Source organism: Apostichopus japonicus, chromosome 13, assembly GCF_037975245.1.
Source record: "Apostichopus japonicus isolate 1M-3 chromosome 13, ASM3797524v1, whole genome shotgun sequence".
Taxonomy (NCBI): domain Eukaryota; kingdom Metazoa; phylum Echinodermata; class Holothuroidea; order Aspidochirotida; family Stichopodidae; genus Apostichopus; species Apostichopus japonicus.
This window is the reverse complement of record NC_092573.1, coordinates 7,979,744-8,007,391: the sequence shown is the minus strand read 5'-3', so window position 1 is coordinate 8,007,391 and position 27,648 is coordinate 7,979,744. Positions and strand designations below refer to the sequence as shown.

General features: G+C 38.3%; 1 protein-coding gene across 1 annotated transcript; it reads right to left on the bottom strand.

Annotated features, from left to right (window-relative positions):
- Window positions 1-1,163: 1,163 nt before the first annotated feature.
- Window positions 1,164-27,641, bottom strand: LOC139978216 (protein sidekick-1-like). The gene is made up of 20 exons (XM_071988174.1): window positions 27,456-27,641; window positions 23,991-24,281; window positions 22,894-23,175; window positions 19,280-19,344; window positions 17,654-17,873; window positions 16,932-17,267; window positions 16,325-16,618; window positions 15,779-16,075; window positions 15,032-15,358; window positions 14,411-14,740; window positions 13,702-13,983; window positions 12,542-12,859; window positions 12,064-12,134; window positions 10,537-10,762; window positions 8,634-8,948; window positions 7,618-7,926; window positions 6,673-6,987; window positions 5,117-5,404; window positions 4,517-4,837; window positions 1,164-1,736 (listed from the first exon to the last, which is right to left on the bottom strand). Exons 1-20 carry the CDS (start codon window positions 27,535-27,537, stop codon window positions 1,450-1,452), a joined length of 5,256 nt encoding a protein of 1,751 aa, XP_071844275.1. The 5' UTR covers window positions 27,538-27,641; the 3' UTR covers window positions 1,164-1,449.
- Between the last annotated feature and the right edge of the window lie 7 nt (window positions 27,642-27,648).

Below are 27,648 nucleotides of genomic sequence, written 5' to 3'. Positions count from 1 at the left end.
TTTTTAGTGCCTGTACGTTGAAACAATAGCATACAGTGTTTACTTATAGCTTCGTACTATAGTTTCACTCCCTCCACACCTATTACCTTGCTCTAATGATGTGTACGTGCTTAAAATAAGAGAGTTACAAGTGTCCTAACATGGTATGTATATAAAGGTTACACAAATATTTTTATACAGGTGAAACAATAAGAAATTATTTATCCACAATGCTGTCCAAAAAGGCAGGTTCTATGTATGAATATTGATATTTTCTGAACGTAAATTCTCTTTCTGTAAATCACAATAATAAATAAATAAATTTCATCATCCACCCTCCCCCCCCCCCCCCCCTCAAAGAAGAAACTGTGCAAAATAGGTACTATTCATTCATGAAAAGGACAGCTCAATTTCCAGTGCCGTTTTGAGTTTTTATGTTTAATTTTGTAAGAGGGGTGGGGGCGAGGGGGAAATCACAAGCTTCCTCTTCCTGTCGCTCCTCCCCCTGTCTTTGGTTACACGGTACTGTGGCTTTTAATCAAAATCCCTCAAGAAGCTCTTACAGGGTCGTCACTAATTGCAGGGCTTGTAATCCACGGGTCACTAGTTTGAATCCCGTTCTAGCCAAAACTTATTTGCTCTCAAAGTTATTTATTTCGTGTGGACTGTGATATGTACTTTTCCCGTAAAGCAGTGGATTGAGGAACCCTATAAAACTTAAGGTTATCTGGAAGTGATTATCTTCCATTAATTCAGGTATAAATTCCAGCAATAAAGAAAAAAGGAGAAGCCTTAGGAATATTTTTCACTGAGAGTTTTACTAGTTATTAAAATAAAAATATGAAAACTGTCCCATGGACTTGTTTTGATCAATTTCGGGTAGCTTGATAAAGAAATTATTCTTCAGTAAACTCGAAATGGTGTTAAGCAACACCAGGTGTAATTAATCACTCCGTCCTAATCATCACGTGATAGGGGTTCCTGTTTTACGAGGCTCGGATATGAGGTGGTGGGCAATGAAGTTTTGGTGACATTTACTTCTATTCATTCTTAGAGCCATTTCTTGATTCCATACTTTTCTTACACAAATTGCAGGTAAATGTAATTCAGGTACAGTTTGTGATATAAACAAAAACAATCAAAACAGTTTAAGATCGGGTATACAAAACAAAAACACAAATGAATAATATTGTTTTGCGACATTTATTTGTATTTTTGGCAAATTGAGCTGATCCATCGCTCTGCTTGTTTTATTGTGCACCTTAATTACTAACTTAGACCTTAGAGTTCATTGATTAACAATGTTTCATTTTTTCCATATTTTTTATTCAAATAATTTGCTTATCATACCGTGTCAACTTATATTTAACTTGACCCAAAGATGGTTACACAATGTACTAAGAAACTCCTACAGTCTGGGCAAGTATTTTATTCGTTACACACACGTCCAACCATCAGACCATCCGAAAGTTACTCAGTAGTCACGAAGAAGAAGTCATCAGTCAAAGGACCAAAACCTGCTGAAGTTCCACCTTGGACATTAAACGTGTAGTTGGTCCCAGGAGTCAAGTCATTAAACACCACCATTCGCGATTGCGTTGTTTCCTCTTGTACCACCTCACCGTTCAGTGTTAGCTGGTAGCGGTACCCAGTGATCTCCCCGTTAGTGTGAGGGCAAAATACTTTTCGCCATGAAAGCGTCGAAGATGTGGAAGCGATCGCTCGGAGATAGACCTTCGCAGGGCTGCTAGACGGCGCTGTTGGGAAGATGATAATAAACCGATTCTGCATAAATATTTTGAAGACGCTTAACCTCTCACTACTTTTTTACTTTTCTCTGCCAGACAAATTCTTCATTCCTCTAGGAAAAAAATCACAAAATAACAGATCGCAGAACCACAGCATCGCAATATTACAGTATCATAGTGTCACATATCAAGGTTCTGTGAACAACCATTCACCAAAATTATTAAATTATTGGTATATCTTTCAATGTTAACTGAATTCAAGACTCCTTGGAAATGGAATTTTTAAAAATTTATTTTCTCATGTTGATAAATCATTTGCACGTTACAGGCACGAACAAATTTTCTTGTGATTTGCCATGATAATGCCACTCACTTGCTAGAGATCTAGATAAATTCATAAACCTTCACCAAATTTACATGCGATTCTCATAGGTTTATCAGTAAACACTGGTAAAGGTGAGTTCCAGTTAATCAGTTAAAACTAATGTGTGATAATTTCTTAACATGTGTTACATTTACGACCAGTTGCTACTGACTTTCAAATTGACTTATTCAAGGTTAAATGTGATCAAGCGATGAACATTGGGTGAAATTTTAAAATTAATACCAATCGATCACGAATAACATTCGCCTGCTAGTGTATTTTGCACTATAATCAGGCGCGTATCCAGGATTTTCTAACCCGGGGGGGCGCGAATTACTATCTAAGCGGAGCGCCACCATCGGTTGGCGTGGAGCGTACAAGAAAATTTCTGGTTTTGATACCCCCCAGATCACCGGAAATGGCACTTCTCGTTCTTGAAAATGACCAACCAGATGTACACTTTTGCCTGAGAACCGCAGTATTTCCCAAAAGTTTGTTTTCCATCCATAACCTTTTTGAAGATTGTCACCAGTCACACATCATGTTCGACCTCATTGCATGTCCTATGGATCATTGCTTTTGTAGGTGGTTCTACGTCACGGCCCACAATATCCGAAAGCCCCACTTTTCAAGGTTTTAAGCCGATTATTTGTTGAGAATTTGAAAATTCACATTTCTCGTGAATAAAATCACTTCAGAACATACCCATAATTTTGCACAAAATTCAATCTATGGACAACCAATATAGAAAAACCTCCTTGAACCCCTAACAGACAGGTCAAAATTGCACGAGTAGAGAAAAGTATGATGAAGAATGTTGGTGAGGAAATTGTCGAAAATTCAGACACAGTTAATTTATTGGTGTAGAAATATTAAAACCTCTTATAATGGCTATTATAAAACTGCGTTAAAGGAAATGAAAAATAGCAGATATTTCCGATATCAGGTATATCGAAACCGAACACTACACACATAGGCGTAGGTCCCGTAGGAGGCGGGGGCTGCAGCCCCCCCCCTCCGCAACCAAATTTTCCCCATTTTTTTCGGGCACCTACTGAAAGAAAAATAAATAGCAATGAATAACTTAAAAATGATCTCCTTGGTAATTAAAATAAAGTTCTAAGCTTGGCCGATATTACTACTGTAAAAGAGAGTTTTGACATAAATGGATCTGTATGCTTTTTCTCCATCTGCATAAGACATTTGGTTGTTTACATTTGCATCCGGCGGTATACTGTGCAACTTTCACGGACCGTACGGTAAACGATGGCATGCGATGTAATGACCGATGCTTGCTTATATGATATTGGCATCTATATGTTGAACGCGAGCTTAGCGCGCGAAAAATTTTGGCTTTTTTCGGGCAAGTCATTACAGTCCCCAAATCCAATTGGGCTCCTACGCCTTTGACTACACACATAGACAGTTTTTGAGGCTGTTCATCCTGGAACATGCATTTCAATGCTCACTGATATGATGTTATATCTGCTCTTTGCTTTACAAATTCGAAAAGGCGTGTAGCGAGTAATTGCCAAGGGAGGGGCGAAGCCTGTAGGCAAACTATCTAAGCGAAGCGCCACCATGAGTTGGCGCGAAGCGTACAATAAAATTTTTGCCCGAAAATGCCTCCCAGATCGCTGGAAATGACACTTCCCAGGTCTTGTAAGTTGCATCTAAGCATTGTCTATTTTGAAATTACTAGCGTTGTCATAAAAAAAATTTGCTCGGGGGGGGGCGGTCGCCCCTTCCCGAAATGGGTCATGTTCCCCGACGACTCGGTCGAGTTCAAGACCAGCCACAGTTGGTTGCATATAGCACTATTGTACAATTGTTTAAGGCGTCCATACACACACACACACACGCGTTATGATAGACCATATATAGTATTTATATAGATACATTAGTGAGAGAGGAAAAATGGAAACGTCAAAAATGGAGTTGTCGGTGTAAGGGGTAGAGTGAGGCGCACACCCCCTCCGAAATCCTTGATCTGTCACTGGCTACCCTGTGTATACAATAGGGATCAGCGTTTTAACTATGACTGTTCCTCTTTCTCTTCCCGAGGTCTTGGCTATCTTCTACCTCCCCCCCCCCCTGTTCTCCTTTTTTCTCTTTTTTTTCTTTTTCTTTTCCCTTCCTTCCTCTCCTCCTTTTCTTTTCCCCCCCCCCCTCTTTTCCCTTTTTTCTTCTCTTTTTTTTCTCTCCTCTTTTCCTTACCCGGGGGGCGCGCGCCCCCAACGCACCCCCCCTGGATACGCACCTGATAATAAAGGCAGTGAATTTGCTGCCTGACTACGCATGGTGTAGGGTTTCTAGGTCATATCTCACTGTGCTAAAAAGTGAGAAGACGCGACTTTTTGTCTTAGCCTGATTAAGTTTAACGATATTCGATTTGCCATCTATTATTGCAAAGACTATTACTTACGAAGCACGTTTGTATACTTCCTGGCAGCATCTGGGTCACTTTCTCCAATGGTATTGACAGCTCTGAGGGAGACCTGATACTCTGTGCCACCCCAGAGTGATAACTCAGACCGTCCGAATGTATAACTTCTATCATTTCTATCCAATACTATATCCGATTCATCAATGACATGGATCTCTTCGCACTTCCCTTCTCCTACAGGTTGTATGTTGATTATGTAGGAGTCAACATTGCAAGGGTTTTCGCCAGATTCTTGCCAGGTAGCTACCAAATCACCATTATCCTGCGGCTCAAGCATCAAATTAAAGCTTCTGCCAGGCCCTGTTAAAATTTAAAAAAGCAAAAATCGTCATTGCCATCGTCATCATCAAAGTCATCGTCATCGACATCAACATCATCACCATCATGGTTATCACCATCATCATCATCACTACCACCATCATCATAATCGTCATCGTCAACGTCATGAGCATCATCATCAGCACCATCATTATTGTACACGCTTTTAAATACATCCAGCTGCTTAAGATGCGTATCCTTGAGGCCTGTGATATTCCGTTATTCAGATTTTTTTACCAAATATTGTAATTCTTAACTTACTATCATCCTCCGTCTTTTTATATGCAACACCTATTGGTCCTCGACGGAAAGTGTTGACAAATCGCACGGTGAAAGAATAGACTGTGCACGGAGTGAGATGATGCAAAGTGTAAGACCGAGTGTTCCTCCCAGATATTCCAGTTTCTCCTTTTGTGGCATTACCACCAATGGTGTACTGCTTGAAGATACCATTCAAGCTGGTACAGTTAGGACGAGTCCATTTAAACTCAAGTGAAGTTTTTGTTACTTTACTATTTACAGGCCAAACCCTTGGTGCTAATAATGGTGCTTTAAAGAAGAATAAAAAGGGAACAAAATCCGTTAAAATATTGACATTTATTTGAAAGGAGAGTGATAGGGATAGGATAGGATCATGTTTGGATGATGTCTAGGATATACTTCGAATTTCAAAGATGACATGCGCAGAATAAATATCTAAGTCTGTGGACATATTGAAACGTTTTCTTGAGCTCTATTTTAGTTTTGCTTGGACGGTATTTCCCAAAGGGAAAGCCAACGAAACCCGATCCAGGTCATGATCGAGGATGAATCCCGGTTATATCAAGAATCCTGTTTTCCATGATTTTACAGAGAATAACGGAGGTAGACATGTTATTTGCGCACTCATTCCTGTTCGCGCGACCACCAGTGTACATCACTCAAGGGCGTAGGATCGGGGGCTGGGGGCGCCAGCCCCCCATCCCAGTGAAAAATATGGAGGGGCGGAAGTATCATTCCGCCCCCCCCCCCGCTTCGCTTCGCAAGTCGGAAAACTCCCTTTTTCATTTCCAAATGAGAAAATAATCTCATTTGGAGCACCAAATTGCATCTAAGGCCAGGTGAAAATGCAAAATTATATACAAAATGGAGTGAGTTGGTTGAAGTGTGCTAAATTGCACCAAATTGCACCTGAGGCCACCTGGAAATTCCAAAAAAAAATCAAAAGGGGAGGGGGACACCCTCCCCTTAGACCCCTCCCCCAGGCCGGCCATAAGTCTTCAGCCCCCCCAACTCAAAAGTACCTTCCTATGCCACTGACATCAGTTACCCAATAGACGAGAGTGTACCTTAGTATTATACCACTCTATCGATTCTGAGAAAGGTTGTACTCCATTCATCATCACTACAGTGCATCCATGGTGAATGAAGTTTCTTCAATTTGCAATTTAGAAATACTGAAAACCGGAAGACTCAATTAAACAACATTGAACTTACAGGAAGGTTTGAACAAATCAATTTTCCGGCAGACTATTCGAGCGGTTTCCTGTATGTAGATTGTGTGAGGTTCATAATGTAACAGATCCAAACCAGTGGAATTGATAAAGCACATCTAACATGTGCGAAACCACTCTGTGCGTGATAATTGATTGGGAATAATCTTTTAATGATTGTGTTTACGAAACTTTCATCTCGGAAATTTCATTGACTTGATGAGGCTATTGTATATCCATAGATTAACCATATATAACTCTCGATTGCTTGCTATATGATTGTTTTCTAATATCACACACGGTCTTAATATTTCTATGTACTACAAAAAAAGATGATCACGTTACCCGCAAATCTCGTGGTTAACACAATTTCTGTTGGTTCCAGATCTGATGCCCCTCCTTGTACGTCAACGGCAATGTTGATTTTGTAGGTTGTAAACGGCGACAGATGTTTCATTACTAAGGACGTTTCGTTGGACTTCAAGGGTGATTCTTCCCTGTCGATGCATTTATAACAGGCTTGATGTCTTTGTAAGGTATAATTTATTTTAAACCCATCTACTGGGCAGAGATTTGCACTATTATCTGGGGGAAGCCAACGCACCATGACATCACCATTGTAGAGAAATAGAGCGGATATATTACGGACGCTTCCAAGAGCTGAGGAAAAGACGAAAGACACAAGTAGAAAAAGAAAATGAAAAGAGGGGCTATAAAGATTAATAATAACAATAAGTGACAACTGAATTTGTTTAAGAGTTTTTCTTATATTTTCTGTTAATTCTAGTAACGTTACAGATTTGAAAATGTTTGCTTTACAGTTTTAAATAGGTTTGACATATTACAGGTTCTGGGGAGTGCGTAGGCCGACTAATCAATTATTCTATATTCGTCCGAAAGGCAGAAAAGAAGTGATGTGATGTGCTGAAACTGCATTGGATCTTACATCTGGCGTATCTGAAACTATATCTGAAAACATGCTAGGCTTGGCAGTAGAATACCAAAATCAGTTTTGTAATCATGTCATGTTTGAAATTAAAAGAAAGGAATTCGAGCAAACGATGCACTCCTGAACCAAATGTACAGGTCCAGGGTCCGTTCACACGATTCCAAATAAGAGACATTACCTAATAATAAGACGACGGAACACGTAAAGCGTAGGGTATTCTAACATTTAACTTAATGGCGTTATGGCAGTAATTTGGGTATCTACGGTTCCCCTCTTCCCCTGTTAGGAGTAATACTTCACCCTAAATTGGTTAATATAGTTTCATTAACATATGTTCTTACCAGCAGCTGAAATGTTCCCATAAACCGGGCTCGAAAAAATTCCTTCGTTGTCGTCATTCACGGGTTTCACTCTACAAATATAACTTCCGCACGCTTTCAAATCACTGAATGAGCAACGTTGCTCCGAGACCCGCTTGCTCCCAGCAATCTCTAGGTTCCCTCCGATTATTTCATAAAGCACACACTTGTATCCAAAGTTTGGTCCCAACTGCTCTTCACAATCCAGTCCTTTCTTCCAAGCAAACGTAAGGCCTCTGTCACTTGTAGCATTTTCCTTCAGCTCCACTTCTTCAACTATTCCTGTGGGACCTGCAAAAAGGTACAGATGCATATAAGTTTACTCATTAGAAGTAATACAAAACATTCCAATTTTTACCATAAGATAGTCATCATACGTGAGCTATAAAATATTCAATTATGATTTTGCACAAACAATAATGATGACTTTCAGTTCTCCTTCAAAAACATCTTCTGGTTTCACATACCAGATCATCGATACTAACAGCAGACCCATAACGCTTATCAACATGACTTCACCTTTATCACACAGACGTATGCTTTACCAACGTACTTATAAACAATCTCATGGAGTTAACATGCAAAATGTAACCATACGGTGAGTCACGAAACCTACGAACTGAGTAACTGACCATATTAAAAAGGTTTTATCGTTTTAGGATACGAACGGGTACACACATTTGTCGAAATATTACATTGACAATGCAGCATTTTTTAGAAGTAACAGAATGTATGTGATGACTTTATATCAAAAGTGTTTTTATTATTGAGGTTTTCCGATGAGAGATGATCATCATTGATCTGTCTCAATCATTATAATCTAAAATGAAGATGGGCAAACTGTTTTGAGGATGGCTCTCCATTGTTTAATGAAGTGTGCACATGATTCACATTTTCTCAAAACAATGTCTATAGCAATTCTAATTACACTGAATAGAATATTAGACATATAGGAACAGGGAAAGAAAAGTCTTGAAGAAAAAGGGGGTTGATCTTACTGACTGCTTTCGTAGTTCCTTTAGAACCATGCCATTCTGGGGGATTTCCACCGTAGTTAATTAATGGTTTCACGCTCAAATAATAGTTTGAGTACGACTGCAATCCGTCCAAAATCTTCTCCGTAGTGTTAACTATGTAGGAATCCTCGTAAATTAATTCATTGTTCTTGCAGGATGCGATACCGATAAAGTCTACCCACAGACCGTACCCAAAGATGGTACAGTTGTAAGTATTTTCTGGGGGGTCCCAAGTAACCAGAAGTTTGCCGTCCTCCCTCAGGGTTTGCACTTGTAAATTTTGAACTTTTCCAAGGCCTGTAAAGAAAGCCGAAATCAAAAAGTTTTTGTTAACTTAAAACAGAAATGGTATAAACAAGTACAATAAGATAACAAATATTAAATTAAATAAAACCAAATTTGAATGTGTTATCAGACGAGCATAGAACCGCTAATGATATTTCTAAAATGAAATAGTAAGTCTTTCAAAAAAAAAAAGTCTGTAACTATGATACAGTGACTTCTATGATGTATCATTTATAATCGAGTTGATACAATTATATTTGTCAAACCTTATAACTTGGTTGTCACTACAAAGCTAATGCTTGACTGTTTCAATCAGCTTGCGATGATATTATTGCTAGCATTCATGGTAAACTTTGTCACGAAGCACATTGGACTTTAAATAATTTTGTCTTGTTGACAAATAACTGTACAGTATATTCTGATCCATACGACTTTGAAGGCAACTTTCCGCGTATGGTTTAAATTACGTGCCCTGAGGATTCTTTCTAAGGCTCATCCTCATCCAAGTTTGTGTTTTTTTTTTTGCTAAATTAAAATGTATAGCAGCCTAAACGATAGAACATAAAGACACTTGAAAAGGTTGACTTTATTCACAAAAATAATTTTGATATTTGTTGGTCCGCTGTAAAACCACTTCTATGCATCCAAATTGTGTTTCTATGGCAATTTAATTTCAGAAAAGATCCATTGTTCTGACACAGAGATCGTTAGGTCAGCTTTTCAGATGAAACACATAATTCAATGGGAAACAAAGAACTTTTATGTATTTTCATAACGTGTTACTAATATGTTTCAGATCTGTCCAAGACAATTGCGTTTCATGTAATCCAATGATAATTTGTTTCTTATTCAAAGTTAACAGATTGTTTTTGGGTTGAGTAACAGATTTTATAAAACAATGAATTAACTTTAACATTAAAGCCTGCACTGAGGAGTCGTAGTAATAGGAGCCCAATTTGATTGAGGGGGAGAGGCTGTAACGACTTGCCCGAAAATGTAACCAATTTTTTCCGCTCGCTTGCTCCGCGCGTTCAGCATGTTAATGTACATATCATATAGGCATGCATCGGTTATTACATCGCATGTCAATTACATACAATCATTTGCCGTGTTAGTACTGTAAAGGAGAATTAGTCGGGCAAGCTTAGTTGTTTTTAAACTATTGATTTCCTTCAGCATATTGCCCGAATTTTCACAAAAATATTTGGTCGGCTGCAGCCCTTCCAGCCTCCCCCCCTCACCCGCCCCTCACCCGCCTCCAACGCCTATTCTCGTAGTCATCAAAATTCTTTACTTTAAAAACTTGCAGATATTTCATTTTGTTAACGCTGAATGCTTTAAAAAACAATCCGGGATAGCTAGCGAGATATTGCTTCACTCAATTGTCCTTTTCTTTTTGGGAAAAAATCATACGAAGACTAAAATTCTGTCTTAAATCATACTTCAAAGTCTTTAAAGGCAAAACGATTTCAGATGTAAAACTATCCCAAACAGAAGCAGGCTTTGTTAGTTGGAATTAATTGTTTTTAGGGAAAAGTTGGAATGAGGTAAGTTGCAAGGGTCAAAAGGCAATCACACAGAAAGTATCAAGAAAACTTACTTTCCACATCCGTTCCAACATCCACTTCATTGCTGAATGTTACTTCATGTTTGTTCTTAACTTTGAGACGAAATCGATTGTCAGAACAGGGAACTAGGTCCGACTTATCGACAATTCTATCGTCTGTGCTCATTTCCTTCACATCCTCCCATTCACCTGCACCGGTTTCCATCTGAAAGGTTACGGACACGTCTCGGCACTTCCAAGGGTCTTCATCTTCTGGAAACTGGTAGCATTATAAGTTAAAACAAAAGTTTAGTTCAGCAAGCTAGAGCTGCAGACGTTGATGCTAGAGTGAGCATTTGAAGTTAAGTTTTACGTTTGTGTCATTCTGACGAGGATATCAAAGTATCACACCAAATTTGTTATAACGAATCTAACCATCATCATTGTCCTATGCGCTTGAGATTGCTGTGATGAACAACTTACTAGGAAAGTTGTCATTGATTTGGTAAATATCACAAGTTTTAACGTTCCTTCACACACAAGGCTGAAGTCATCACCGAGCCATATGTGTTAAAGCAGCATTTTGCGTTGGGTCGCTTTTTTCCACTTTTTTAACATGTGCATCGATTTTTTGACATGTATCAATCATAAAACAGCAATCTAAGATACCATCCAAGTTTCACCCTGCCAAGAGCGTTAATTAGCGAGTAATTAACGATTTATGTCGATAAATGAGAAGAGTGTCCTCGACAAATTTCACAGTTAAAATTAATCGCATACAATTCCGCCAAACCCACTAGTTTGAATTCAACCAATCAGAGATGCAGGTTTAGTTATGAGCCGTTGCTAAAAATAGATTCAAGACTTCGCGTTGGTTGTACCAGGGAGTTGTTATGCAACTCCTGGTACAACTGCCATATAGACTGTACACAAATCAAGCGTGGTGTTATATTACGTATCTGTCAATGACGTTCGTAGTGTTTAAATATTCATATTATGGGCGAGGTTTATTGGGTTCCCAACGGAAAATATCTTGGAGAACAACAAAGTTGAAAGTTGCAAATTTTTCGACTTTTATGCCACCATTTGAAGTAAAATATAAATAGATTAGCTAGTTATGTATGTCGTTATGGCAAAGTGGAATCAGTGAGGTTGAGAAAAATCATAGAAAATGACGCAAAATGCTGCTTTAAATTTTATTGTTTTATTTATGATAATGTTCAGGCTGAAGAAGGATGACTGGGAGGAAGAAAATGAAGGGAGGAGGAACGAAAAGGATTAGGAAGGGAAAGAAGGTTGCCAAGAAATAAAGCAAGTAGTACATAAACAGAGAACGCGGAGGAGCTCCGGAACGGGAGTAGGATGGGAAAGTAGTAAGGACAATGCAGGACGGACATCAGTCAAAATTGGTACCTCTCCTTCCCCTCCCCCAACAAAGACAAACTCTGTCTACGGGCATGGAAGAATAAACAGTAGGAAAAGGAGGATTTGAATAATTAGGAAAGGAGGGAGGTGTCAAAGGGTTGAAGAAGGAGAGCATGCAAACAATATTTGAAATATTGAAGCGATATGTTTTCCTACCGTGTAGTAAAAAGCAGCTGATCTTGAAGTGACTGTATGTGCTGTCAGTTTCAAATCAGGTTTGGCAGGAACTGTGATAATTGAAGGAAGTTAATAGATTGAAAATAGCTTCAGATCTTTCCAATTGCATTCTGTTACCACTAACAAATGACTTACTCTACATGTCCACTTCATTCTTTCTTTAAGCCATCGATGGAAGTTTAAAGAGGACTGTATATATTTTAAACCGGTCAAAGTTCTGCTATCAATGAAGATTGTATGTATAATATAGTACTCTTTAAGCATCAAATCATAGCCCAAGATACTGAAAACGGGTTAGACAGCCACTGATTCCGAGAACGATACCCATAGACTATTTAAAATCTTTATATAGAACTCATCGTACTAATAAAGGTCAGTTATATTCCACACTACAAAACAGATGCGCGGTTACAAATTTCGACTCAATTTGTAATGCTTTGATATAAAAAGAACTTACCTCCACAGCGAGTTCTAAATGTTTGTATGTCAGACGGTGGCCCTCTTACACCATTGCCTTTCCCATTGCCTATAACTTCAATCTGAAAGTAATAGTCGGTGTCAGGGGAAAGGTCCTGAAATTGATGTGTCAAATTTTGACCCATGAAATATGGGACACTTTCAGTTCCTTGTTCACCAAACCACAGCAAGTAAGATTTTACCGTGCCATTGCCTAATCCAATCAGTTTGTTCCAGCTGTACCAGGAAACTTCGATAGTGGTCGCAGTGACCCCTGTCAGGTTAAGAACTGTGACCTCTGGATTATAGGAGAGTGGTGCTGGAAAAAGGTAAGCAAAGTCGTTATTTGTCTGGTATGAATTCATCATCATCATCATCATCATCTTTATCATCATCATCATCATCTTTATCATCATCATCATCATCATCATCATCATCATCATCATCATCATGATCATCATCATGATCATCATCATGATCATCATGATCATCATCATCATCATCATCATCATCATCATCATCATCATCATCATCATCATCATCATCATCATCATCATCATCATCATCATCATCATCATCATCATCATCATCATCATCATCATCATCATCATCATCATCATCATCATCATCATCATCATCATCATCATCATCATCATCATCATCATCATCATCATCATCATCATCATCATCATCATCATCATCATCATCATCATCATCATCATCATCATCATCATCATCACCATCACCATCACCATCACCATCACCATCACCATCACCATCACCATCACCATCACCATCACCATCACCATCACCATCACCATCACCATCACCATCACCCTCTCCTTCACCATCACCATCACCATCACCATCACCATCACCATCACCATCACCATCACCATCAGCATCACCATCATCATCATCATCATCATCATCATCATCATCATCATCATCATCATCATCATCATCATCATCATCATCATCATCATCATCATCATCATCATCATCATCATCATCATCATCATCATCATCATCATCATCATCATCATCTTTTAACAACATCATACACACACGACTGGCGTAGTCAGGTAATAAAAATTTTGTTGGTTTTCGTATCGTTAATAACCAGGAACGTAATCAGGATAACCAAAGAAATATACTTACTACTTTCTGGAGTTGTTCCCGTAAATTCTGCTGGTGGTCCCTCTCCAAAGGTGGTTTGTACCGAAATACTGACGATATAGGGGGTATAAGCGTCTAGCTCATCAATAAGCACATGGTTCTCCTCTGTGGTGCCATTAATGTAAACACCATTTTGCACCAATGAGTAGACATAGTTTGAAAAGGTCCCTCCAAGAAGAGAGCATCTGACCCTTTCCCAGGCAATCTCAACATAGTTTGGTGAATTATCGATCAACGTCACAGACCGCGGAGACACAAATGGACCTGGGAGACATACCGTCATTAGTTTATAATTTTATATTTGCAGATACTGTAAACTACTATTCTAGAAGTCAAATAATCGTTAAAGTTAGATCGTTGATGTTCACTTTGTTCTATTTTCAATTATCCCAAATACTGATGTTTTGTTGATAATTCCAATTTAGGGTATAAGTTGTTCACATTGACTATAATGAAATATTTAAACGTAACATATCCGTAATCAATATACAATTTTCGGTGCCATTTCTATATCAAGAGTACTGATATGTAATTCATCCATATCACCCTTCCTTGTCGACGCAACCACCCACCCACACCACCACCACCCCTGCTCATCGCCCTCCCTATCATACAAATCATTATTCAACTCCAAAGAATACCATGTTTTTAGAAAACGAATAAAAGGGAAGAGAAAACATAAAATATTCACCATTTTGTTGGGTAATGCCTGTTATTGATACTGTTTCCCCTTCCATTAAAAATCCGGTACCATCAATACTCTCTGTGAAAGGTGTCACTGAAATATTATACTCTGCGAAGTCGTCATATAGGTAGAGCGTCAGTTCTGTCTTGTTCGTTTGCAATGGAGGGTATATTTGCGACCATAGTTCATCGTAATCACATGCTTTGAAACGGAGTAATGGGTATGTCACGTTATAAACATGGACAGGGCAAAGACCATCAGGTGGAGACCACGACACATGTAGCGTATATTTTCCTCTGGCGTTGCTCGCCGTTAGATTTTGAACAGGGTCTAATCCTGTATGAAAAAGAAAGAAGTAACAGCTAAAGGTAACAAATATTCCTCGAAAGAGTTGGGAAAAGCCTCTTTCCTTCTCTATCGTAAAGAAAACTTTAAAATATTGTACTTATATGTTTAAATTTAATCTGTACAGTGCATAATTTCATAAGAAAAACAAGTCACACGCGAATGTTTCAACGTAACTAAGTCGGCAGTTATCTATTCAGTGCAGAGAGTGCAAAAGCTTGTCTGAATAATAAACATTTCCTTCCTTTTTTTGTAACATAGAATTAAATTCAAACCACCTACTTCCACAGCCTGTCGTGTGTATAAACTGGAAAGATGTTGAACCGTCACATACGCTACCACCCATGGTCGACGTGCCCTTCAATCCGATAACTTCGAAAGAGTAGTCTGTATTGATGGTGAGGTTAGTGAATAGGTGGTGCAAGCTAAGCCCTTTCTGAATTTCGGTTGGGGCCTCTCCTACCTTACCATGGCGTAGAATGTACCCTGTGACAGGCCCTATCCCTCTGTCAAGTGTCACGTCCCAATCTCTCCAGGTTAGGACGAGGCTAGACACGGTAGGACTCTCCGTGGTAAATACCTGCGTACTCTCCGAAAACCGTGGACACGCTAAGTAAAGAGTGGATAATTCAATAGGTAAATAGGTGCTGGAACAAGACTGTCAAATTTACTTCATTCGAAAGATGAAACATTTGAAGTAAACTTATTATGTGTATGTTGGCCCTTACGCTCATTTGGGCCGCATCCTCCATTTTGATCAAGTTTGCCATCGAAGGATCAGATTTACATCAAGGCGATATGATCAAAAGTTTTTCAGACTCAACTTTGGAAAAGAAAATATGATTTTGATTGTTTACATGTTTTATATATGTCGACCACCAGATTTGGTGCCATTGATCATATTTATCCCCATAACGAAACGTAGTCATGGGATTTTATTTTAATTGCAAAAAAAATGAAAATATCAATAACCACAAGATATTTGTCCCTCTGTGACTTTGCCATTAGATACCACAAAGCAAATCTTACCTGCATCACATTTTGAGAAGTTGTCATCTGGCCCTTCCTCTCTCTGGCACATGGTTGGTACCTGCGCCTGAGTTCCCGTGGTTCTTCCTGGGCAGGGACCTGACGAACCCCCACAGCTTTTAGCTGTACCGAACCATACTTTTACAACTCCACCTCCCCTTACGAACGGATTCCTCACGTGATGAGGGAGAATAAAGATAGGTTGACGCGTTCCCCATGGCTGACTGCCACCTGTGCCTGCAGAGCCGTGTAAGACTCCTCCAACACGCAGTGGGCTATTCCCCGGACATGTCGACCCTATTACGGACACACATAGACAAAAAAGTTAACAGTACACATTAAATGATAAATACAGAAAATCAGGTAGGATGGTTTTTAAATGAAGTTATAATCAAATTTCGTTGATTTCAATATTGAATGAAATTACTTAATTTTGGTTCCTGTCGTTGCCGACAGTCATAAGTATTGTGAGATATTATTGCTCTTTAAAGGGGAATATTCCGGTGACTGAACCTGATTGCTTATTACTAAAGAGACAACTCTTACTTCTGAAACGCGTTTCCTCCCAAACAGGTTCACTGTATGGTCCTTTCCCAGCAGAGTTGACGGCGCAAACCATGAAGTAATATTTTCCGTTCGGTTCTAGATCACCAAGAACTACGTAGGTCTTCTCTGTTGTTCCAGTTTGAACTTCTTCTCCATCAACGGTCTGCAGTATGTATGAATAACTGGTGATGATACCATTTTGTGACCGACAGTCGTGAGGAGGTTTCCAGGTGAATGTCAGTGAGGAGTGGGTAACACCAGTCAGTAAAATATCGCTGGGAGCTTCAATTGGATCTAGTTACAATAAAAAAATGTGATTGGATAAATGTTGGAGTGTAACATAGAGTGCTGACCGAAGTATGTATAATAGCCATATTCACTTACTGATATAACCGAATTATTTTCCCAAAGAAATGAATTACTTCAAAGCAACTCCGAGGGAATTGGGTTGTATATTCACAATTTTTAAAGCCAATTGCAAACAAGCAAAATGACGACTGTATGTACCAAAAACGATCTAAGAATGTATGTAAGCAAATCGTTTCAGTTTTACAAGATTTAGTCATTTGCTCCTAATGCTTGAAGTTATCTCGCTTTCTTTACTTACTATTAGGCATGGTGCTTCCGGTTATTGTAATTGTTTCCCCAGAGATAAAATCGGACTGCCCAATCTTCGATACCATGGCGGTAATGGACACATTGTAATCGGAATAATCTTTAAGATCATCAAGGGCTACCTCGATGTCAGTAACATCTAATGAATATTCAGATACATTCTCCTCGTCGTCGGAACAGGTCTTGTATTTGATCTGTGAATATTGGACATTGTAATGGCTAACGGAACATGCCGTATCGGATGTATCTGGTGGTGTCCAAGAAACGTTGAGACGTCCTGTTTGAGAGGCGTCACTTATTGCAAGGGCATTTTCTACAGCACTTAATCCTGAGAGGAGAAGTTAAAAACAATACACTAAACTTTGTGGCTGTTTACGCAACGCAAAAATAAATTAATTTAATGTTCCTTGAAAAATACTCAAATAATATTAGCTGGTTTATTTAATACATTGTTCTCCAGAATAAGAATTTTCAAGAACTCTACAGCAGTTAAGTGACCAGTAGCTAATCCGTCATTTAGAAACTTGTTGTGCGACCGAAATTCCGGTTTCAAATCCTTGGTACGTATATACTAATATAGAGTGGCGTCATAGTAATATTTTCCATTCTACTTTGTAAATTACATATGAATGACTTCATCTTCTTTAGCTATTTTCTAATACCAATTCTGTAGGATGTAGCTTTGAACGAAATACAAATTGAACTGATGTTTACCCTCTGCCTTAGTATTGACAGTACTGACGTTACTAAAGACTGTTTCGTGATAATTAGATAACCGGACGCGATAATTATACGCAGAGCAAGGAATCAGGTCGTCAATCTGAATCTCTCTCTCCCAGGGATCGAGTTCCTCTTCTTTCATCCACTTCCCTCTATCCTCTGTCTGGAAATACACAGTAATGTTGCTGCACTTCCAGTCTTGTGTGGGAGGAATCTGTAAGGTGAACCAGATTTTAAAATTGTGTCTATTAGACTACTACCAATACATTTTGAGGCATCATCGCAGTATTTCGTGACTCGTTATAGCAAAGGCAACAATAACACAACAGTACTGATTCTGTTTTCTGTGAAAACGAAGAAACAAGAAACTGCAAGGAGGCGGTTAATTAATGAGTTTAGATTTGACATAAAGTAAATAGTTGTAAATATTAAACCAAATTCTTTAAAAAGAAATTATCATTTATAAATGATCCAACTGAGATGGCATGCTATTAGCCATTCACCACAACTTTAGATCTAGCTTTTCAAATGAGGAACTGTGAACCATGACGTAACAACCAATCAGCTCCTATGCTAAATGCAAACCGATGCACTTGCTACCCGAAGTGAAACCAGAAGTCAGTCGATGATAGAGTTGGGGGGTGGGGAGTAGAGGAACAAGCCTGGGCGAATTTAAAAGTAGTATCACTTTATATTTTTGGTGCAGACCTCCCCCCCCCCCCCCGCCCATCTCCATCGTCTCTACAATTGTCAAAAGACTGGAAAAAGGTAAAGCAACACGGGCTACTATCGTAAAAGCTAAGATAAATTTGATTTCTGTTGCTGAAAGTTTTCAATTCAGTAAAAACGTTGTACTGTCCTACTCCCCTATCACCACTACCGTAATTTCCTTCAAAACATATGCAATAACGTTCATGGTTTCTTGTTTCTTGCTAACAAATTTGCAAAGTTTCTTTCAACGTTAATTTAACATATATTTATATTGAATTTTCACCTGATTTGTGATCGTTTTTGTGTAAGAAAAGCGGTACCGTTCTCAAAATGAAGGCTATAGGCACACTAAGTAAAATACATGCATTGTGATGGTACTCTCTCCACATATCTCTCTCTCTCTCTCTCTCTGTCCCACACCCTCAATTTTGAGACTGTTTCCATGTGATTGCGACAGCGATTTGTTTTGTGCAGTATTATGATTTAGGCTCAATCAATGCATTCTGCGAGAAATCCCACCAACCACATTTTCATCACAGTTTGGCATAAATTTAAGTGTATATCTTAAGAAAAATGAATTTACATGAACGTGAACGGGAACATTGCCACGATATTGGAGAGCGACGGTGTGGGTAGATGTGAGAGCGCAAAAAAAAAATCATTTCAGATGTCCCAGATGTTTAATTTGGTCCATATTCATACCATGCACTTTATATGCTGTTCTCTCATACCGTGTCTCGAGGCACTAGTTTTGACAGAATGAACAATTCTGAACCATTATCTAACGAAAGCATGATACTCACATTGCTCAGTGCTTTGAAGTGCCTTGAAACTGGACAACAAAGTACAGACTTTAGATGACTATACTAACTACGTATGGAATGTGACAATGACCTCAGATGAGCTTACCTGGACATTTACCGTTGCTGTCCTTGACGTAGTTTCGCTAACAGAAATTGCAGGGGAGGCAGGAACTGCAAGATATAATAGTATGAGTGTCACTTCATTTCCAAGAAATCTTGTGTGGGTGGCAAACTGAAAACCATAAGCCTATGCATACATTCTATAAACTATAGGAAGAACTCTTACACATAATTAGGAGATTAACCCATTCAAATTTATGCTCGTTTAAAATTATCTTCGCTTAGTAATGAGGTCTGTCAGCTTACAAATCTCATAGTCGGGTAGGGTGTTTGCGAAATGACAAAAGCTTAGTTTCCTTAATGTAAGATTATTATGGTGAGCTAATGTGATAATATTGTTCATGCGTTCATGCGTTCATGGATCATGCTGACTTGACGCCATGGAGCCATAATGTGACGGTGTAACCAAATACATATTGTGGTCCTGAAAGATTTGTGCAACATATAAGTAATGTTGATTCCCGGAAAAAGACCAACCATCTCTTCATCAGTGAATTAATGTATAGAGGAGCCGAAATCAATTGAGAATTAAGCATTCCAGATATTCATCACACTTTAATGCTGAGTATTTTGAACACCGAAAGAAGAATACAACATTATCACCCATTTCTTTCTGTGGTCTTAGATGATGTCAATCTCATGATTAAAAGTCAGCCTATGGTGGTCGCTCTTTAAAACAACATTTCTTCTTTTGTTTGTCACCAATTCTATTCATCTTTACAAATCCCAGCAAATGAAACTTTTAATAACACTTGGGCAAACTTCAACACCTTTTGGTTCGCATCTGTAAAATAGTTCCATTGAAGAACAAGTTTTGTCCTCTGACTCTCTTTTCATAAAAGCCTAAGAAAAACTTAAATTCACTCCTTGAAACTGGACCTTATATATTAAACTTTTTTGTTATAATCAAATTCATAGAGTCGTTAAAAATACCAAAAACGCAAAACCCGAAGAAGCGGTTGCAATAATATGTGCGTTTATCGTGTTTCTATGTCATTACGAAAGGAGACACTATGTGAAAATATAGTTATAACTAACTTTGAGCAAATCGATTACAGTATCTTTGTCGAATTTAGATAAAAGGAACATCAACAAAGTATGATTTTCTTAATTTTTACAATGTTAACAAGCTAGAAGGTTATAATGACATTTCCCTACAAAATATATTATGTTTGTAATTTGAACAACAGGTCAAGTCAACAAGGCCGCACTGCCCTGTGTGTTCAGAGCGCATCCGGGTTTGAAGTGATAATAAAAAAGGCAATAAAAAAAAACATTATTTAAGGAAGAATCACTTGAAGCTTGTTTTTTTTATACTTCGAAAGCAAAAATAACTATATTTTGTTTTTCGATGGAGTAGAAATATGACACGTAGGCTAAGGCACTGGCTTAATAACTTTAGTTGACGAATTATGTCATTGTCATCTCTCATACAAGGCCCTACTTTATGACGGTGGGGTGGAGGGGCAGAGGGATAGGAGGAAAAGGAGGTGGACATATGTATGCACACACGCATACACACAAATAAATATATGTATCATATGTATATGTATATATATATATATATACAGATACATATATATAAATGTATATATATATATATATATATATATATATATATATATATATATATATATATATATATATATATATATATATATATAATTAAAATCGTAAATGAGTTGGAAAATCAAGAACAGTGAAAAAACTTCCAGCTTCCACCGGGATTCGAATTCGGGCCTCCCGCTTTGTACGCGGACACCCTAACCACTAGGTTATGGACGACGCTGATTGGGTGTCCAGAGGTAAGGAAGGTCGTTCCACTTTAGGCGCTTGTCACCCCTTCAGGGCTTATGACGCATGTAACCTAGCAAGCCCCAGAGGGGACAGAGAAACCTTCACCTTTTTCCAAAACTTCCTTATGGGTATAGCTGACAGACAGAAAACACCACGAAGGTAATTTCCTTTGATGAGAAAATAAGAAAGTAAAACTTACTATCCTTTTGAGAACTTTTAAAATATCTAGTATTGGTTGTGAGAGCCTAAAATATTTGTTTTACATAGGCTTATACCATTATTTTCATATGATGGTGTTATGTTAACAGAAACGTTTAAATTTGTTAGTATTGTTGTTCAGTATTATTTTACTTTATCAATTAAGAGCTACAGTTCTTTATTATGTTTTATTTGGGACAATGGCCATCCAGGAGGTATAATATTGTTATAAAGAATAAGTCCAGCCTCTGTACTAGTTACTATGAAGAGAAAATAATATTCTTATCTAAAATGTAATGCTCATCAAAAAAAAAAACTGGTGTGTCATTTACACACAGGAATTGGTGGACAAAGATCAAATTTGTAAGGTTATGAAATAGTTATTTGCAGTTGATTCTGTCATAACGCCTTAGAGACTGTAGTGGCCAGCAAGTGTTGGGTTAGCAATTATCACGATTGACTGATAGGCATAAAAAACAAAATGCTATTTCCTTTATTTACAAAATGAGTGAAACGACCGACTCATTTACCTTTGAGGACTTACAAAAAAATCCAAGATTGGTTGTGATATCCTACACTATTTTTTATAGCTACCATTTTTCTTAAATGGTGGCAATATGTTAACAGAATAGTTACATGATAGTGGTAATTTTCAGTATTATTTTACTATCTTTTAAATATAGCTCCACTTCTTTATTTTATGTGTGAAAATGAGCATCCAGGTGGCAAAAATGTTTTTTAGTGTAGTTCCGCCTCTGTAAGTTACATTGCAAGAGAATTTTGTTTCTCCAAACCACAATTCATTGCTCAGAAATCAAACCTGGTAAGCATTTTTGGCTTACATTCACTATTATGGGGTGGACAAATGTACAATTTTGGTTATGATATAAATGTATTGCAATTAATATTATCTTAATGGCTCATAAGACAGAAATGGTCATCTAATGCTGGGTTCGAAATCACCAATATTTGCTTATGATAGCTTACATCATTGGTTTTACTTACCATTTTCTTACTTGACGGAATCATGATAACAGAAATGTTTACATGCTAGTTTTGTTATTCAGTATTATTAGGGGAAGGGGTCAAAGGGAGGGAGACAGTTTAATTATTGTGGGCTTAGATTGCCTGGGAGTGGTTTCCCCTCCCTATTGCAACATATTTGATACTGGATGGTGGAAATCCGAAGTTTTCCACGATAGAAGTTAAAGTAGAGGTTACCCTTCTTTTTAGGATGCAACTTCTGTTGCCATCACATTTGGAGGTAAACTCAAATTACCTCTTGAAGTGTTGAAACTTGTTAATTTATTAATTTTCCTTCTTGGGAGAAAGCCTTCATTTTACCCTGTGTTGAAATCTGAGATTACACCAGGGCAGCCTGGTTGCACCCACTTTTAGAAGAAAAGTGGCCTCAGCTTTTTTTACAGCACTCGCGCGTAGAGCCTTGTACTCCTATTCGTACTCATACGAAGTCGAATTATGATTGTATACATGTATTCCTACAGTTGTACTCCTACTTCAAGTCTGTCGTACACTAAAGTGATTAAAGTTAAAAACATGGAGATTGATTTGTTAAGGACAGCTTTACGGTGTATAATAACTTACCTCCGCACAATGTCGTGACAGCCTGTATGTTTGAAGGTGCAATATCGTTAGAAGAACTACTTATAGGAACTAATTGGACTTCATAGGTAGTGTCGGGTGTTAGCAGATCGAAGTCGTAGGAAGGGTCTTCTGCTCCTGTTGTAACCTGGTGGAACGGACCTCCGATCTCTCGAATTTGGACAATATATCCAGTAACGGCAATTCTCGCGCGAACAATAGGGTCGAAATGTTTCCAATCAATATGGAATCCAGATGATGTAATGTTAGAAAAAGACAAAGGATCTATATAGATAAGAGGGGAGATAGCAGACAATAGACTGGTTTATTATTTATATAAATATATATAAACATCACATTCAGCAAATATATATCAGCGCATAGGTTGTCACATGATGGGGTGGACGGTGCGGGATGATACAATTTGATAAATTTTACTTTCCATCACGACCTTTTCACAGGTGAGATTAGGTTATAGAAGGGAAGTGGAAGTGCGTGCAGAGCGATGTATAGTAAGGGTTGGATAGGGAGAATCGAACGATTGCTTTCTTTGCCTTTTGTTAGTATCTATCACATTAGCGTTTAATTAATGACATCCAGGGTGGAGATAGAAAGAGATTATTGACAGGACCACCAGATGCGTTAGTATCAATTTTTTTTTTGATGGTTGAAATTAAGCCATGAATAATAATAATCCCTTGCAGAATTTCTTAAGAGAGGAAATTGCGATTTCAGAAACCATGGCACCTACTGAAGGGTGCACCAGAATGTCGAGAAAAATGAGTTCACAAACTGTGTAAATTCAGAAAGTTATGAATTTAGACATAATATGACATAGCATCGAAATTTCATTAATATAACCAAAGGCATGATTTTAGGATACACTGATTTGGTAGCAATCCATTGCCTGCACCACCTTTCCTCCACTCCCGCGAGATAATCTAATATCTCGTAGAGAAAGTTTGTTCAGAATTAAAAATGAACGAGTGTGTAATGTCGACCATGTTCTATTCGGTTCCTTCTTATTTGGTTGGTAATGAAAGAATGTGGTTGCAGGGGGTGGAAGGAGAGATGAGAAAGCTTCAATACGTCCAACTTACCCGAGCTGCACGAACCAATACCCTGCAAACGACATGGCAAATTCGAGGGAAGGGTGACGGGACATGCGACATTCGATCTTTTTCCCGATCTGGCGCAGCTCTTTGATGCAATTCGAATAACGCCTCTCGATCCTCTTACTTTAAAACGTCGTGATGACCCCAAGTGGTTTTGAGTGTTAGCGGGCGGTGTCTGAAGCACAAATACCTTTCTTCCATTCTCCCATAGAGGATCATCCGGATTTTGTGCCTGGATCCGTCCTCCAAACACGAGGGGACTTTTAGCAGGGCAATCTAGAGAAAGATGAAATAGATATCCATTGTTATTGATGATTATTGACTAAACTATACAGCGAAAGAATTGGACATTTATCCTCAGATTTGATAACAATTTTTCTAACATGATGTGATGTTTGCCCTAAGATATCACACAATTGCCCCAGAACAGGACCACATGCAACAGTGAACCGCAAAAATGTTCCCGAAATAAACGTTCATAGTTTATTGCATTTCAGAGTAGTTTCAAACTGAGAGAGGAGCAAACGAAAAAGTCTAGAAATTGATCAAACCAGTGACCTAAGGGATACAAGCCATGTGATCTATCAGTTGCGCTATCCAGCTCTAAGCTGTTGGCCATTCCCAGGGCCCATCAAAGAAATGGCTAGAAGGGATCACCACGAACTATTTTGGATAGATAGCTCAGTTGAAATTCTGAGGTCACTGGTTCGATTCTCGTTCTAGCCAAACATTGCTTTTCCATTGTTTATAATTTCCCAGTGTGGTATTGTCTTTTCAGTTACTGACGTAGTTTTGAGAACAATGGCATTCTCAGATTAAACTTTTGATTTACATATGTAAAAATACGGAAACATAACAACACCATTAAAAATGTTATCCTGACGTGTTAGCGGAAGTGAATGCCGTACTGACATTTAGGACAAAACAACTTGTCGCGTTAGCAGATACTTCCTTACAAGTTAATGCATAAATAAGAAAAGATGATCAAATTACTGTTATTGGTTAGATGAGTCTATGTTATGCACGTAGAGGAAAAAATGCTTTTCCGTTCTTAGTCTTAAAGTAAGAGCGTTTAAGACATTGAATGGGTGTAAGGAATAATGGGTGGTATTGCGTGGCGGGGTGGGAGGGGGGGGGGGGGTACGCATGGTCTATCAAGCATATTAATCAATTCCACACGCTAAAGGAAATCTTGACTGGACTTGAATTTCAACATGGTTTGAGAACGTTAAGGAGAACACCTTCCGCCCTTTTTGAGATACATGTATTTTAGCACAAGAGTTACGGTCGTTCGTCGAATTTTATTTGTAGTAAGACGCCAGTAAATGCAGGCCTACTGCTCCATCCTATCCCAACTTCATACGAACCAATGTGCAGTTCCTAATTATTTTGGAGAAATCCATTTTGGGGTGTTAATATGAACCTTATTAAATCTTTTAAATATCGTTTAAATATACAACATTAGTAAGTTGACTTTATGCATTGATATGCAATTTATCCCGTTTTCCCCCTTAACTCAGTAAAGTCTCTGATATTTAATCTAGTACAATGATTTATACATTCATGTCGTACTTTTGTTTAGTAAATAGTTAAGTTTCGTTATAGAGCTCATGGCAGACGATCGCAAACAATTCGATATATTCACCACCTGCTAAAGCAGACCATACATGCATTAAGTCAATTCTTCTTGCAAACTTTGTGACTTCAACAACTGTATTTCTTTAAAGTAATTGTGCATTCAATTACATCTTTTTTGTAACTGTTTCCAAATAAACACTTCAGTGAATCTTGTGAAATCTTAGCTCAAATTGTTTTCTCCACAGGTTCTCTTCAAAAATAAAATCCCCGCAAGACTACCATACAGTGACCAGTCTAGGATCTCTAGGAAGGGGAGGGCCCCAGACCGGACAAATATTTGTAAATACCAAAGATTAGAAAATTTCAGTAGAAAGGAAATGAATGCCTGCGTGCGTGCGTGCGTGCGTGCGTGCGTGCGTGCGTGCGTGCGTGCGTGCGTGCGTGCGTGCGTGCGTGCGTGCGTGCGTGCGTGCATGCATGCGAAAACTCCCAAGGTAAGGCCATGGCCCCTGTTCCCTCCGGCGCTGGATCCATCCAGTCACTTTACCAATTATTACGTGTGTAAAAGTGAGTTGGCCTGACGTTTCGATCCTAGCAGGATCTTCTCCAAAGGCTAAATGACAAGTGGTTTTACACATTCTCCTACTAAATATTACAACAGTAGCTTACAGACATAACGATGGTATGCATTTTATAACACCTTATCAGACTGACAGTGGGAAGCAATCACATCCTTCATGTTTATGCGTCTTATAAAGATTGAAACAATAGCATTTCCATCAAAGGATTACAATTATTTTCATAATTGGCATAAGACGTGTCAAACTATTTCCTTATTTTGTTTTCAGCTTTCTGACAGAAGTGAAATGTCCTTTTCTCTTTTCCTCGTTGCGTTATAATTATGTATAATGATACAGTTCGATTGCCAAGTGAGGTAAATAAGATAATCAATGAATGCACGAGAGAAGGCATAACTGTCGGTATGGTTAACAGGGCATTCAGTTAGCGGAGGGTGGCATTACGAAAATCATTTGTCACTATAACTTAGTCAGAAAGCAATACAGTGAAAATGTTAACTCACTTTGCACCTCTACTTCGGTATTAATTTCTGTATCTACCGATAGTTGCCCCCCCCCCCCCCATCCCCTCCTCCCCGCTCCTTACATGAAGAATATCTGTATATGTCACTGGTTAGGGTGTACTTCGAGCATGTTGTTCTTCGATTAAGATAAGACAACGTCTCATGAAGTGATGTCCACAGAACACTTTTGTAGGCTACCATGACTTAGTTTGGTATAACTAAAAGAGTCTAACTGTGTCCTATGTTACAAACATTACGCTCTATGGAACTTCTTGACATGCACATTAGCTTATAAATGTCATGACAAAAATGTTTATACAACATATTTTAAAGTATGAAAATTCAGGTCTATGGTATAATTTGTCGGTATTATTGTATTCTTATGGAGATTTCAATTTATCTACCAAAGAAGTATAGTTAAGGATAACGTTATTCAGTGATCTAGCTCTTGTTTTTCAAGGTAAGTGATTGTCTTTTGGATATATGCGCATAGCGATTTACAAGTGACAAATGAGACAAATACTCAAAATTGAAATGGGAAGAATCACATTTTCTTAGCTGGCTTTTGATGTGCATACTACAATCTTCGGTTTCGTTTCCTACGCCTTAATGAATAAAAGGCACAAAAAATGAAACAGACCTCTCACTCTACGTAAATTTTTAAGCAGCTTATCATTCTATCTAGCAAATACTAACTGATGGAAAGTCACGTATCGCAGATCTTCCCAGTAACACTATAGATCTGTTTGAACTACTACATTAACCGATTAACTGAATAAAACGCAACTTACGACTAGCATCTCTGATTAGACAAGCCCCAATAGGAAACGTAAGCGCACATAGCTGGATCAGTGTCAGGAACAGGCGATCCATCTCCCTTGATATCTGTCAGCTTTCTTATCCAATCGAACATAGAATTGTTTGTATAGTCACGCGTCGATTGTCTTTGGCAAAATGATACCTGAATACTGAATACATTCGCCT